This window comes from Melanerpes formicivorus, unplaced genomic scaffold (genome assembly GCF_026170545.1).
Source record: "Melanerpes formicivorus ecotype bairdi unplaced genomic scaffold, bMelFor1.0.p_v2 SCAF_17, whole genome shotgun sequence".
Classification (NCBI taxonomy): Eukaryota; Metazoa; Chordata; class Aves; order Piciformes; family Picidae; genus Melanerpes; species Melanerpes formicivorus.
In genome coordinates this window covers 14,353,698-14,368,205 of record NW_027142369.1, presented here as the reverse complement: position 1 = coordinate 14,368,205, position 14,508 = coordinate 14,353,698, and the positions used below count along the sequence as shown (strand labels likewise).

The window sequence follows — 14,508 nt, the reverse complement described above, 5'->3', positions numbered from 1 at the left end:
TCTCCTTCTCTGGAGGGATTCTGAAACCACCTGAATATTGTGATCCTGAGCAACCTGCTCTGTGTGACCTTGCTTTAGCAGTGGGGTTGGACTAGATGACCTCCAGAAGTGCCTTCCAACCTCTACCATGTTGTGATTCTGTGACTGCCATCACTGCTGGCAAGGGGGCTCTGGGATCATTGTAGCTCTGCTAAATTAGGAGGTGGTCCAGGGAGTCTGATACAAAGGGACAGGAGAGCTGCTGCTTCTGTGATCTGACTCTCTGTATAGATTGGACTTGAGTTCTCTGCAAGATTTAATCTCTCTGTGAAGCTGCAACTCTCTTCTGGAAGTATCCCTGTGGGCTTTGCCATCAGCATGGACGTGTGCCGAAGGCAGATGTCCCCAAGGAACACAGGATCAAGTAGACTTTTAGCGTGTTGTCACTAAGGTGATGTGGTTTTGTGTTAAAATGGAGTTGAAATTTGCACCTGACAGTTCTGCACTGGAAACAGAGCTTTCTGCTGAGAGATTTTGCTTTTTTTTAATCAGAAGATAGGTTTAAGAGGCCTCTGGTAACAGCTTGTAGGACCGTTGAATGTTAGAACTTACGGAAGATGGCAAAATTCCACCTGTCTGTGTTCAGCAACTGCTTTGCCCCCGTATTTGGTGTGAGTTTCTTCTCCTGTGCAGCATTTAAGGACTCTTCTTTGAAACACAAAGCCTGATGTGTGTCAGAGGATGGAGTGTGTGAGAAAAATGCAGCATTTCAGGGCTCTTTGCATCCTCTGCTTGGACATGAGTGGGGTGTGGAGTCAGCCTGGGCAGTGGCAGCAGGAGACTTCTGGGAGATGTAAGAATTGCCTTCGGGGATCAAACCAGTGGTCCATCTTGCCCTGGCTGCTCCAGGTGTTGGTTAACCATCTGTGATGATCCTTAACTTGCCATCTGACACTCAGCAGCATGGGGCTTTCTGGACATGTCCCAGCACTGAGGCTGTCCTTCTCCTGTCTCATCCCTTTCTGAAGCAAGCCTGGCCTTATACTTTGCAGCCAAACCAGTCTAAATAAACTATGAGACTGGCTATGTAAGTGAAGGTTATTGAATGTGGCCATGAAGGCTGTCCTCATGCTGGCCTCAGGGTTGGTGGGCAGAGCACCACAGCAGCCCCAGGTTGGCTGCACAAGCAGAATGTGTAGAAATCCCTCCCCAAAATAGGGCAAGTCCCACTCTGCCTTCCTCTCATGTTCCTCCACACCATCAGCCCCTGCCTGCTATGGCAAGTGTGTTCCACCACCCACTCAACACATACCCCTTACACAGACTCAGGAATCACCAATGTGAGGGGAGATACTGCTGCTAACTAGTATTTAGCCCTGAAAGAGGTAATTGCTGAGCCTCCACCTCTCTCCATGCTGGATGTTGGGTTTGGTGGGATTTGGGGCTGAAACACTGTTTTTTATTGTTACTGCACCTGATGTGGGTGGAGATGGGACTCCTAGGTGTCTTGTTGATGGGGAAGGGGACAAGGACTATTGGACAAGGGTATTACTGGGAGTGGAGCACGTGAGCTCAGTAGGCTAAGGCAGAGTTATTGCTGGATGCTATTGCCAGGTGCTAAATAAAGCAGGTCTAGATTTGGCACTGCATTTGAAGCCTTTAGGATGCAAAGCAAAAGCGTCATCATGAGCCTGGTGTTGTGCTGCACGGGTGGGGTGTCATCATGGGACCCCCAAACCTGTGAAACCCTGAGTAGCTGCTGAGTGGGCTGGAGTGGTGCAGGCTCATATCCCATTGCCTCCTCCATGGAGGACACCCCTTCATAGGGTCTGGTGGGGTTTTGCACGTTGCAGAGGAAGGATTCCTCTCTCATGTCCGTCCCTGTGAAACCACACTGATGTCAGGAGGATGGAAGTATTTTTGGGTACAGCCAGGCACAGAGGTGCTACACTGCAAATAACAACTGGGACGGAAGAAGTCATTTCAGTCAGTACATTTTGAAGTCACAAGTCACCATTCTGAAGCAGGTTGTGGGACCATCTTTGATGGCACATCAATTTTCCATGCTCAAAAAAACTGTAATAAATCTCTTTATTTCTCTTTAAGCAGCCATTTAAATTTTCAGCACATACCATCTTCCTTCATGCCATAAATCAGTGTCTGCCATCTGCAAAACAGCCATTTGCTCTGTCCTAAGCTTCAATGGTTCCCATGTTCCTGGGAAAAGGGCAGCGAGAAGCTTGGCATGCAGTGGTGTGACTCCAGCTCTCCATGGTCTAATTCCCTGTGGCTCAGCTGCAGAAACCCAGCCTCTGAGAACATGTTCTCATCCAGGGGCTGGTTCCTCCTACCATCTGTCTGCATACCGCAATGTTCTCGTCCAGGTGCTGGTTCCTCCTACCATCCATACCTATAGCACTCTGTCTTCATAAAATTCTGTGGAGTTCAGTGAGGTGTCTGAAGCACTGTCGGGATGGTGAATATCACCTAAGCAGCTCCTCTGCTGCTGTTGAGGTTGTTGCACGTGGTTAAGCAGTGTTGTGAGCTCAGCTGGAGCTCTCATCTCCTTACCTTTGTGCTGCAGATGTCCCAGCCTGGCTGAAGAGCCTGCGGCTGCACAAGTACGCTGCCCTCTTCTCACAGATGACCTATGAGGAGATGATGGCCCTCACCGAATGCCAGCTGGAGGCACAGGTAGGTCCCACCTCACTTGGAAAGCTGCCGGCTGTGGTCCCCACGCTGGCGCAGTCAGTTGATGTGATGCCTCCAATGCCTCTTGTTGTGCTGTCTTCATGTGGAGGGCATTTCACCCACAGGTGGTTGGGAAGCAACCAAAGAAGGAAAAATTTGGTCTTGGGGAGTGCAAAAACCCCACATTGTCTGTGAAAAGGGCCTTGTCCCAGTTTTTTAACTGGATTCCCAACATAAAAGTCTTGTCACTGGGAGCTGCACCTGGACTTTTTTCCATCTGGGATTCAGTTCAGGAATTTCAGGGGCACAGTCTGCAGTACCCAGCTCCTTTGAAGTTATTGGAGCTTTGGTGGCCAGTTGCCTTCTTAACCTTTGAAAACATCGCTGCTTTCAGATTGACCTCCGGACGAAGAAGGCCAGTCAGTACTTTTGCTTCCACTGTGTGAGATGTCCCAGGGTGGGACAGACTAGCTGGAAATTACCTTCAGCAAATCTCTCTGTGATTTTCTCTGTCCTGCTAATCTCTGCACTCAGAAATTGGATTAATTGATAGCAGCCCTTTTTGTTTGGGGGAGGAAGGGTTTGGGTTGACCCAGCTTCCCTGTGGTGTAATGTTAATGCCAGGTTTTGTGCTCTTCTTGCAGAACGTTACCAAAGGCGCAAGACACAAAATAGTCATCAGTATTCAAAAGCTAAAAGAAAGACAAAACCTGCTGAAATCTTTAGAAAGGGTAAGTAACCACAGCCATGTTCGCATTTCGTCTTTTTCAAGAAACCAGGAGTTCATTCTGGGGTGAAGCTCTCTGCAGTTACACATTGTTGGGGTCTTGTGCAGAGAAATCTGTTGTTGGCTTGGCTGCATCTGAATAATGTCTCAAATACTTTCTCCACCAGATGCAGGTTTTGTGTGGGGCTGTATTTTGCAAAGTGGGTCCTAATCATTGTCTGGCACTTGCTCAGCTGGTTTAGTGGTCATGGTGTTGGATTGATGGTTGTACTTGATGATCTTAGAGGTCTTTTTCAATGATTCTATGATTCTTTGGTTCTATGATATACCTGGCAGCGCTGGTACAAGCCCTAGCCAGCTCCAGGGTGTTCAAAAGCACCTGACGTTCAAGTGGTGGAGGGTACCATCCCAGCAACAGTGATGTTCCCACAGCGCTATGTTCTGGTGGTCACCCATCCATTCAGCCATGATGCAGGACCAGCTCTGGCTTCATGAACCATTGTCATCCTCCCTACTGGAATGGGTTGTCCAGGGAGGTGGTCGAGGCCCCATCCCTGGGGGTGTTTAAGAGCAGGCTGGATGAGGCTCTGTCCAGCCTGATCTAGTGTGGGGTGTCCCTGCCCATGGCAGGGGGGTTGGAACTAGATGATCCTTGTGGTCCCTTCCAACCCTGAATGAAACTATGAAACTATGAAACTACTGCTGGGGAACCTGCTGGGCAGAGCCTTTTAGCTCTAGTTATACCTTGGCCACTTGCTTATCTTGCTTTTCTTGATGCCATTGTCCCCTCTCATGACACCCCTCCACGCACAGGGTTAACACAGGGACCCCCAAACCCTGCCTCTATCTGTCCGTCCCCAGAATCACACAGGATTTCCCAGTGGTTGAGGGCCACTGTGTCTTCCCACAGTGACCTCTTTACCAGACTAAATAACCCCAGTTCCTTCAGTTGATCCTCGCCAGCCCTGTTCTCCAGACCCTTCCCCACCTTTGTTGCCCTTCTCTGGACCTGCTCCAGCAACTCAATGTCCTTCTTGGAGTGAGATGCCCAAAGCTGAATCCAGTACTCAAGGTGTGGCCTCACCAGTGCCAAGTACAGGAGGACAATCTCTGCACTACTATTGCTGATCCAGGCCAGGATGCTGTTGGCCTTCTTGACCACCTGGGCACACATTGGCTTATGTTCAACCAGATCCCATGTGTCCTTTTCTGCCAGGCAGCTTCCCAGCCACTCTGCCCCGAGCGTGGAGGAGTGTTCTGGGATCGTTGTGGCCTTGTTAAACCTCATACACAAATAGAAACTTCTTTTGATTCCTCAACTAAAGCTTAAACTCTGCCAAAATGGCTGCTGGAGAAGCAGCAGCAGCCCAGATTTGCTGGGAGCAGCTCACCACCCCCCCCCTATTTATTATCACAATATTATATTATATTTAATTGCACCAGCTTCAAACAGCAACTTGCAGAGCCTCCCACTAGGGGCTTTTAAATACTTCTGTGGTGTGTTGCTATTTATTGTTGTTTTCATTAGCTCAGGGCTTGGCTATTTATTTATAATATGGGATTGTGCTCAGAGTATGGCAGCAGCTAATAAAGCCATTATTTACCTCCCTGTATTCGTAATAGTGATTAGATCCAAGAGACAGCCCTCTGGATTGAGCTTGCTTCAGCAACATGTTTTCCAGGCAATTGCACAGCCTCTTGCCCTGCTCTTCCACCTGGGATTTGAAATATGGTATTGATTGACTGTGCAAGAGGGAGTTCCAGCCCAGCTTGGCTGACACAACAAACCACACACACTGTAAAATACAGAAGGGAAGTGGAAGGAGCTGCATTTGACCCCTGGTGGGGTGGCTTTGGGCTGTGGGGCTGTGACTGTGTCCTGTTTTCATAAAATCATAGGATTGTTTTGATTGGAAAAGATCTCTAATATCATTTATTCCAACCATCAACCCAAACCACCATGGCCATTGAATTGTTGGACCAGGTCCAGAGGACAGCCACGAAGATGATCAGAGGTTTGGAGCACCTCCCCCATAGGGACAGGCTGAGAGAGTTGGGGCTGTTCAGCCTGGAGAAGAGAAGACTCCAGGGAGACCTTACAGCATCCTTCCAGTATCTGAAGGGGGCCTACAAGAAAGCTGGGGAGAGACCTTTTACAAGGACTTGTAGTGATGGGATGAGAGGGAATGGATTGAAGCTGGAAGAGGGGAGATTTAGACTGGGTGTTAGGAAGAAATTCTTTACAGCGAGGGTGGTGAGACATTGGAACAGGTTGCCCAGAGGTTGTGGATGCCAGCCCCTCCATGGAGGTGTTCAAGGACTGGTTGGACAAGGCCTTGAGCAAGTTGGTGTAGTGGAAGTTGTCCCTACCCATGCCAGGGGGGTTGGAGCTAGGTGGTCTTTCAGGTCCTTTCCAACCCAAGTCATTCTGTGATTCAATGACTAAACCATGTCTCAAGCTGAAAGTCCAAGGGCTTTGCTCTGGGGCTCAGAGCTGCCTCAGAGCTGCTTTGCTTGGGAGGAGACATCTCTGGTTTTCTAGGATTCCCATCCAATTTTTTACTGTTTTTTTGCTAAGCAAGAGCATGTGTGTAACTTATTATTTTTGGGGCAGTGTCTCACTGCTAAAGATTGCTGCTTTCTTGGAAAGAGCTGCTCCACCCCTCTCTGCTGGTTAGCAGAACAGGATTTTTTTCCCAAAAAAAATAGTGCCCAGCAGACTGACACCAGATCTTGGGGAGAAGTGTAGCTGAGATGTTCAAGAACGAGCTGGGATGCAGTAGGATTTAGGGTGAACAGCCCTTCAGCTGCCTCTGTGCCCACTCTGTGTCCCTATTCCTGAGGCACAGTCAGGCCTCACTCCAAAATCTGCCTCTTTCCAAGCAGTGTTTCACCAGCCAGACCATGCAGGAGCCCACAGTGAGCTCTTCTGGTCCAGGCTACAGTAAAACCAAAATGCAATTATTTCCCATTGGTAGGACCAGGCTCTGACTTAGAAAGGGAGTTCTCAATCTACAGTATAACCCAGAGGAAAGCTGGAACTGTACCCAAATTCTATTAGGGAGAAATCTCTTTACCCAAAGAGTTGTGGGACATTGGAACAGGCTGCCCAGGGAGGTTGTGGAGTCACCATCCCTGGAGGTGTTAAAAAAATGTTTAGACATGGCTCTTCAGGATGTGGTTTAGTGAGTATGTTGGTGTTGGGTTCACTTGATGATCTTAAGAGGTCTTTTCCAACCTCAATTTTACCATTCTTCCTGCTGGGTGGACCTCCCCGAGGGTCTCCAAGCTGAATGGTTTTGCTATAGGGATCTCACTTCACCTGCAGTATTCTGTGTGTGACTGCAACCCACCCTGCTTCCCACCCTTTCTTCTCTATATCTGCTCTTCCTACTCATCACAGTGTGGGTGGGTGGGGACATCCCTACTTCACTGCTGCAGGATGAGCTTCTGCACCCCAGTGTGAACCTGGGCTCCACAGTGGTCCTAGTGCATAAGGATTTTATAGCAAGCTCTGTGAGGCAGAGAAGTTGGTGAAGAGCCAGGCTTGAGGACAGTGCTGGAAACTGGAGAGAAGCCCACATTAATAAATAGAATTCCAATTAAATATTGCTGAAATGTCCTAATTGTGGGATTGCTGGGGAAAAGGAGTAAGATACTTGCTGGTCTGGGCATTGAAATCTCAGAAGCTCAGTCCCCCACATGGATCTACCATCTTCCTGGTGGAAGTTTGGAAAGGCTGAAGCTGGATTGTTGTTGGGTTTGGATTGACAGGGTATGTTTGTCTCTGGGGATTCAGGTCTGAACATACCTGTGGATAATCAGACACTGTCTCTGCAGCAGCTCCACATTCCCCTGGTCTAAGCGGAAGACTCCAGGAGTGAAGCACAGACTGCAGGAGAGTCCTGGAGCAGGAGCAAGACTTTGCTGGGGATTTTTGTGGGGTTAAAAGTAGAAGTCTGGTTCATAGCTGATATCCTGTTGTCCCTGCAGAGACAAACCCTCTTCTCCACTTGAATCCGCAGGACATCCTGGAAGGTGGCAACTTGCGTGTCCCGCTGCAGGAACTACACCAAATGATCCTCACCCCCATCAAAGCCTACCCTTCGCAAAGCTCGAGCACCGAGGAGCACAGCCGGGATGCGGACTCGCACCACCCCTCCTCCCTGCTTGGCTCAGACAGCCAAGGCTCTGAGTGCAAGGACTCTGCCGTGGCAGGGATGCCGCAGCATCACTTACCTGGCTGCGAGGGCGAGTCAGGGGGCGGCCCTCTGCCTGAAGGTGACCTGCCTGGACAGTTCACCAGAGTGATGGGGAAAGGTGAGTGGCCATCACTGCTTATTGGTGTCCTTGCTGGGAAGAGCTACTTTGGGTTAGGATGTGTGTGCTGGTGGCACTGAAGCAGCCTTTCCTCGAGCCCCTGCAAGTTGCAGTCCTAGGGGTGATGTTTTCTTGAGGTCACATCATGCTGTGGTAAGAGGTTAGAGCTTGGGTGGGGAAGTGGGCAGTGATTTTGAGAGTGATAACAACGGGACAGGCTGCCTGCCCAAGGTCAGAGGTGGATAGCATCACTGCTAATACAGTGAAACAGGTTGCCCAGGGAGGCCCCATCACTGGAGACATTCAAGGTCAGGCTGGATGGGGCTCTGAGCAACCTGATGTAGTGGAGGATGTCCCTGCTGACTTCAGTGCGGTTGGACTAGATGACCTTTAGAGGTCCCTTCCAACCCAATGCATTCTATAGTTCTGTGCCTGCCCCAGGTCAGAGGTGGCTGGCATCCTCTGCCTGCCCTGGGTTGGAGGTAGATGGCATCCTCTCAGTGTCCCTATTTGGAATGCTGGGAGAGTCTCACTGGTCCAGAGGTGTTTTCAGTAGCAGCCCTTCAACTTACTGTGCTTGTGTGAGGGTAGCACTGGCGCATGGGCTTAGTGTGAGCTGTCCTGAGTGTAAATTGACTGGGTCCAAGCCTCTCTTTAAGCCCTAATTTAGATAGGGCACATCCAAAATCCTTGGTTGCCTTTCCATGCCTGGTGTGGGGTGCACAGCTTTGCATCAGGATTAAGTCTTCACAGGATCCCTTCCAATCCAAACCGTTCTGTGATTAATACACTGTGAGGTGCACAGGAGCAGTGTGAGGTGGGAACCAGCCTCCAGTGGTACAGGGCTATTGAGGCAGATTCATAGGAGCTTGGATGTTCCCTAACTCCTCTTGATGTGATCTGAGATGTTGTTGATGGAGGGAGGTGAGAGATCACCCCAAGGAAGAGAGGAGGAGAGTCTTGTCTGCAGCCTCACATGGGACAGCAAGAATGGAAAGAAACTCATTGGGATGCCACAAATAAATATCAGCCTTGTCCTTATTTCATACTTTTTTTGCAAAAGATAGCTGGTTTTGTATAAAAGTGTGGTGCAAGATTCTCCCCAGCTGATTGGCTATGTGCAAAGACAAATGGGAGTCTCTAGCCTGATTTTGAACACACTGATGGGTTCAACCCCTGACAAATGCTTCCACCATACACAAAGCTGTGTGTATGGCACAAGCCTTGCCAGTCTAAATCTCCTCAAGATTAAAGCCATTCCTCCTCGTCCTATCACTGCAAGCCCTTGTAAAAATTATCTCCTCAGCTTTCTTGTAGGCCCCCTTTAAGTACTGAAGGGACACCACCAGGCTGAACAGCCCCAACTCAGGAATAATCCTGTGCCCCAGATTTGCTCAGGTCTAATTTTGGTGACTCCAGTGGTGTTACTCTGGATTTACACCATCATAGCAGAGAACAAAATCTGGCCCTAAATATAGCATGGCACGGCAGGAATTGAGGGAAGGGGTGTTTTTTCTTGCTGATGAGAACGCCTGCCCTGTGGGACAAGGGAAACAGGACATCCAAGATGTTCACCCAACCTCCCTGGCCCCCAGCTCAGCGTCCCTGTGCCCATTTCTCTTCTCTCTTTTTTCTTCCAGTATGCACACAACTTTTAGTTTCCCGACCTGACGAAGAGAATATAAGTTCCTATTTACAGCTCATAGACAAATGTCTAATCCATGAGGTGAGTCGTGACGGATCATCTAAAACTGTTGTTCTCATCACTTAGAAACTGTTTCCAAAGTGTCTGTTTATGTAAACCTTTCGGTTTCTAACACAAATATTTTTGAGGGGTATTAATAGTAATTCTGACAGAACAGGGCTGGGGTGGGTGGTAGCTCCAACATGGTGCATGGACATGTTGCTCCCTCTCTACGCTCGCTTAATCGCCGGGATCTGGAGATGGGAAATTCATCTGGCTCATGACAGCCTGATCAGCAGCTGGATCAAAGGAAGAATTCCAGGATGAAGGTGCAGGTGGTTTCTATCAGACAGACCCAGTGATCCCTTGGCGTTGCCACCTCCTGTTTTGCAGCATGTGGTCTTGGGAGTTTGCAACGGGGACATCTGTTTCTGCTCCCAGCAAGATCTGCCTTCAGCAGGTGATGGCTTAGGATGGCTGAGGCTGTGCTGCAGGGCTCCGGCAGGGATGGCTGGCGTCCCTGGTGTCCTACAGCAGTCTGTACCCCTGGCACAGCAAGCTGCTTCTCATCGCCTGCCCATATGGCAGGGCTCAGAGGGAGACTGCACAGCCTCTCCTAGGAGCTCCAGGCTTTGAATGTGTCTCAGTTATTTGTTTATAAATAACACACTGTCAAAGCACAGAAGAATCTCCTCTGGAGAGGACTGGTGGCTGCAAACCCCAAAATGTGCTGCACGCCGCCTAGGAAGCTGCCTGGTAGAAGAGGACCTGGGGGTGTTGACTGACAGCCAGATGACCAAACATGAGCCAGGTGACCAAGGAGGCCAACAGCATCCTGGCCTGGATCAGCAGTAGTGTGTCCAGCAGGACCAGGGAAGTCATTGTCTCCCTGTACTCAGCACTGGTGAGGTTGCACCCTGAATCCTGGATTCAGTTTTGGGGCCCTCACTACTAGAAGGATATTAAGGTGCTAGAGCAGGTCCAAGAAAATTAGTAAATAAAGCTGGTGAGGGTCTGGAGAAAAGTCCAGTGAGGAGTGGCTGAGAGAATGGGGCCTGGAGAAAAGGAGGTTGAGGGGAGATGTTTTTACTCTCTACAACTCCTTGAAAGGAGGTTGGAGCCAGGTGGGAGTTGGTCTTTTCTTCAAAGCAGCATGTAACAGGATGAGGAGAAATGGCCTCAAGTTACCCCAAGGGAGGTTTAGGTTGGACATTAGGAAAAATATCTTTACTGAAGTGGTCATCGAGGCCTGGACCAGGCTGCCCAGGGAAATGATGGAATCTCCATCCCTGGAGGGATTGAAAAGCTGTATATATGTGGTGCTGAGGTACATAGTTTAGTGATGACTTGACAGTCCTGAGTTAATGGTTGGACTTGATGATCTTAAAAGTCTCTTCCAATCACAACAGCTGAACAATTTGGTGATTTTTCAGAACTATGCTCTGGGACACCTGTATTGATCACGGTGGGTATTTTACTGGTAGTAGTTGCAGTGTCAGCCAACCTTTGACCCCATGCAGTGGGGATGGTGCCACTTGCTGTTTGAGTTGGCTGCAAAATGGTTTTAGAATGATGGGTCTGTCTTCTTAGTGCTTTACACAGGCACAGGCAGTGGAAAATAGCTGTAGGGGCTGGAGAGGGCAGCATGTCTGCTCGCACTTGCTCCCCTCTCAGACAGCATCAGAGTCTGGAAATTGTGCCAGGAGTTTCTGGATGGCCAAGGTGGGTGAGCAGAGCATGAAGAGCAAGGATTGTGGGAGCAGATACCCAAGCCAGGAAGACATGAACCTGCAGAGGGACTCGTTTTCCAGAAGAACCCAGGAGACACATGATCATGCAGCATCACCCCACTGCTGCCAGCCCGTGTCCTGGGACCACCATCTCCGCTGGCTCTGCCATAATCAGCGCTGGGACAGAGTGTCTCCTCTGAAGGGTGCTTTGGAGCAATCAAGTCAGACACTAATTAGTCTCCAGCTTTGTCCTCTGGAGACTTGGCTTCTCTTCACTGGCGGCACCATGCGTTGGGTGTCTAAACTTAGAGGTGGTGGGCATGTGGGTGTCCTCATAACCCCACACTGCCTGTCTGGAGGCTTAGGTCATTTTGGGAGGTGGTCTGTACCCTGTGTGGCTGACCTTCACAAGCAGCCCAGGGAGGTGATGGGGCTCACCGCAGGTGACCTTCCACAGATGCTGTCAGTGCTGAGCTCTGTCCAGCTCCCAGAAGGAGCTCTGCTTTCCAAGTCCCAGCTTTTTCCCACCCCAGTAGTGATGTCTAGAGCCACATCCAGATGACAGTTTTCACCAGCCACCAAATCCCTGGCTCACAGTCCAGCAGCTAGCAGGGAGGCAGGTGCCCTAGATTGCTGGTCTAGGGGCTAAGAGGAGTGGTGGAGGAGCTTTGGGGAAGCCCTGCTCTGCCCAGCAAGGAGTTGGCAGCCTCAGGGGCAGAGTTAAACCCTCACTCAGGCATTCAGGGAATGCTGAGGAGTACTTTCTCCACCTCAGATGAGGTGGAGAAATCCTTGAGGGAGATCAAGATTTCCCTCTGGGCCTGCTGATGGGGCTCAGCTCACACCACCACTTCCCTGACTGGTTTTCTTCACACCCCCTCCCACAGACTCATCCCTACTCACTTTGTCCGGGGAAATATTCACATTCCCTGCTTTTCTCTCTGTCTTTTTCTGGGCAGGCGTTTACAGAGATCCAGAAGAAGCGGCTGCTGTCATGGAAACAGCAGGTGCAGAAACTCTTTCGGTCATTCCCTCGGAAATCCCTCCTGGAGCTGTCAGGCTACCGGCAGCAGAGGAGGTATGTGGGATCTGGGGAGGGGAGGGATGGATGCAGCAGCTGAAAGGGCCAGCAAGAGCATCTGAAGGGGAGCTACAGGAAGGCTGGGGAAAGGCTTGTAGCAATTGGACAAGTGGCAAAGGTTTGAAACTGGAGCAGGGTAGATTTAGGTTGGACTTCAGGAGAAAGTTTTTTACCATCAGGGTGGTGAAAAACTACAACAGATTGCCAAGGGATGTGCTGGAGGGCCCATCACTGAAAATGTTCAAGGTTAAACTTGATGGGGTCCTGAGCAGCCTTGTCTGGTTGGAGGTGTCCCTACTTACTGCAGGGGGCTTGGGCAAGGTGACCTTTGAGGATCCCTTCCAACACAATGCATTCTGTGATTCCATGGTCTTGAGTGGGACTGATGTCTCCCAACAGAGAAGGATGGATCATGCTGGTTCAGAACCACATTTTGGGAGGGAGAAGGGTTGGAAAAGCTTCAGCAATGAACCCCCAGGCACTGGCTGGGAAGGGACAGCAGCAATTTGGCTTATGTGTGTGGTCAGTGCTACCCCACCAATTCCCACCACATCTCCCTGGCTCCAAACCCAGTGCCTCCCAGCTGTGCTTTGTATCCCCACCACTGGGTGACCAGCTTTGTCCCTGCTTGCTGCCCTTTGCTGATTGCATCAGTGCTGGAGTTTCACCAAAAAGCTGTCAACTGGCCAAAAATAAGGCTTGAAACCTACAAGAAGCTGCAGAGCCTGGGGACTGTGGTTGGAAAGATGGGATAGGGATGTGTTATGAGCACCATATTTGCTCACCTCTACGGTGACACCGGATTTTGGGTGATGCTAGAAAGTGTTGGGGTTATGACAACAGGAGATATTTTTAGGTCAGGCTGACCAACAGGGTTAGCCATTTGTTTCACTCTGCTAGCAGTCTGTTTTATTGCAGTCTTGTGCAAGTTCATTTTATTTTCTGAAAAAGAAAGTCTTTTGGAGAATATTGGGTGCACTGGGACAGCCAGGATGTGAGTTCAGAAGGAATGAGTTGCAAAACCAAAGTGTTCCTCAGTGGAATTAAGTGAAATATTTTGGATGGAAAACCAAGTGATTTTAGTGTTCACAGCAGGATCAGAAGCAGAAAAAAGAACAGAGGTTTTTGAGGTAGCCATTTGCTCTGGGCCATTAACCATGCAGCACTTTGCAGAATTGTAGAGCAGTTTGGGTTGGAAGGAACCTTTAAAGATCACCTAGTTCAATGCCCCCACAAGTCGGCAAGAACATCTGCAGCTAGACCAGATTGCTCAGAGCCCTAGACTACCTGACCTGGAGGGGTTCCAGGGATGGGGCATCTACCACCTCTCTGAGCAACCTGGGTCAGAGTTTAACTACCCTCAGGGAAAAAATGTCTTGCTTCTCTCTAGTCTGAATCTCCCTCCTTTAGTATAAACCCATTGCTTGTTGTCCTGTCACAACAGGCCCTGCTAAAAAGTCTGTTCTTAGCTTTCTGATTGACCCCTTTAAGTACTGAAAGGCCACAAGAAGGTCTCCCCAAAGCCTTCTCTTCTCCAGCATGAACAACCCCAATGCTCTCAGACTGTCCTCACAGCAGAGGGATTCCCGCCCTCCCATCATTTTCATGACCTCCTCTGGGCCTATTCCAACAGGCCCATGTCTTTCTTGAGCTTTCACTGCTTGTCCAGGCTGACCCCAAGCATGAGGTAGAGCTGACAGCCTGAAATGATCCTGCCCAGGATGGTCTCGTTTCCTTGCTGCTTTTGAGTGGATTTCGTTTTGTGTTTCTTCTGCTCCTGGGCAGCTGCAGGAGGAGAAGGAGATGCAGCCAGTGTGGCTGTTCTCATGGGGATTTACTGGCAAGAGCATTCTTTGGGCAGGGTTTAAAAAAAAACATCATGATTCTGCCTAGTAAATGTGTCTGGGTTTGGGATCCCAGCATTCTCAGGTCATCTGAAGCATGTTTGCAGCTGCCTGCACAAGCATCAGAGATGGGGGCCAGGAGGAAGATGAGCTGAAACAGCCTTGAGGGTGATGAAGTGCTGGAGAAGGGCAGGGGGAACAGGGAGCCTAAGAGCAGCCACAGCTCTGGGTTTGCAGAGTGCTCTTGCCCTTGGCTGTGCTTAAACCTGGTAATGGCATTGCAGTCCTGAGGCACCAAGCCAACACTGAGCGGTGAGAAGACCCACACTGCATGTTTCCAAGGATCACCTGATTCTTGTTAGGTCCTTCTGGTTTTAAATGCAAAAACCCACATGGAAAGGGATGGTAGCATGTCCAGCCAGACCCTCCAAGGAGTGAAGATGGTTTTGTGT

The 14,508-nt window shown here is 49.8% G+C and overlaps 1 protein-coding gene across 6 annotated transcripts in view; it reads left to right on the top strand.

Annotated features, from left to right (window-relative positions):
* The window catches only part of SAMD4A (sterile alpha motif domain containing 4A), a 119,205-nt gene that overhangs the window by 94,904 nt on the left and 9,793 nt on the right, over window positions 1–14,508 (top strand). For all 6 annotated transcript variants that reach the window (XR_010988651.1, XR_010988650.1, XR_010988649.1 and 3 more), the window contains 5 exons: window positions 2,564–2,673; window positions 3,315–3,401; window positions 7,423–7,717; window positions 9,358–9,443; window positions 12,091–12,209. Coding sequence is in view for 3 of the 6 variants with exons in the window: in XM_068149056.1 (XP_068005157.1) it covers window positions 2,564–2,673; window positions 3,315–3,401; window positions 7,423–7,717; window positions 9,358–9,443; window positions 12,091–12,209 (697 nt within the window). In the remaining 3 variants the exon portion in view is untranslated. The remainder of the gene's footprint in view (window positions 1–2,563; window positions 2,674–3,314; window positions 3,402–7,422; window positions 7,718–9,357; window positions 9,444–12,090; window positions 12,210–14,508) is intronic.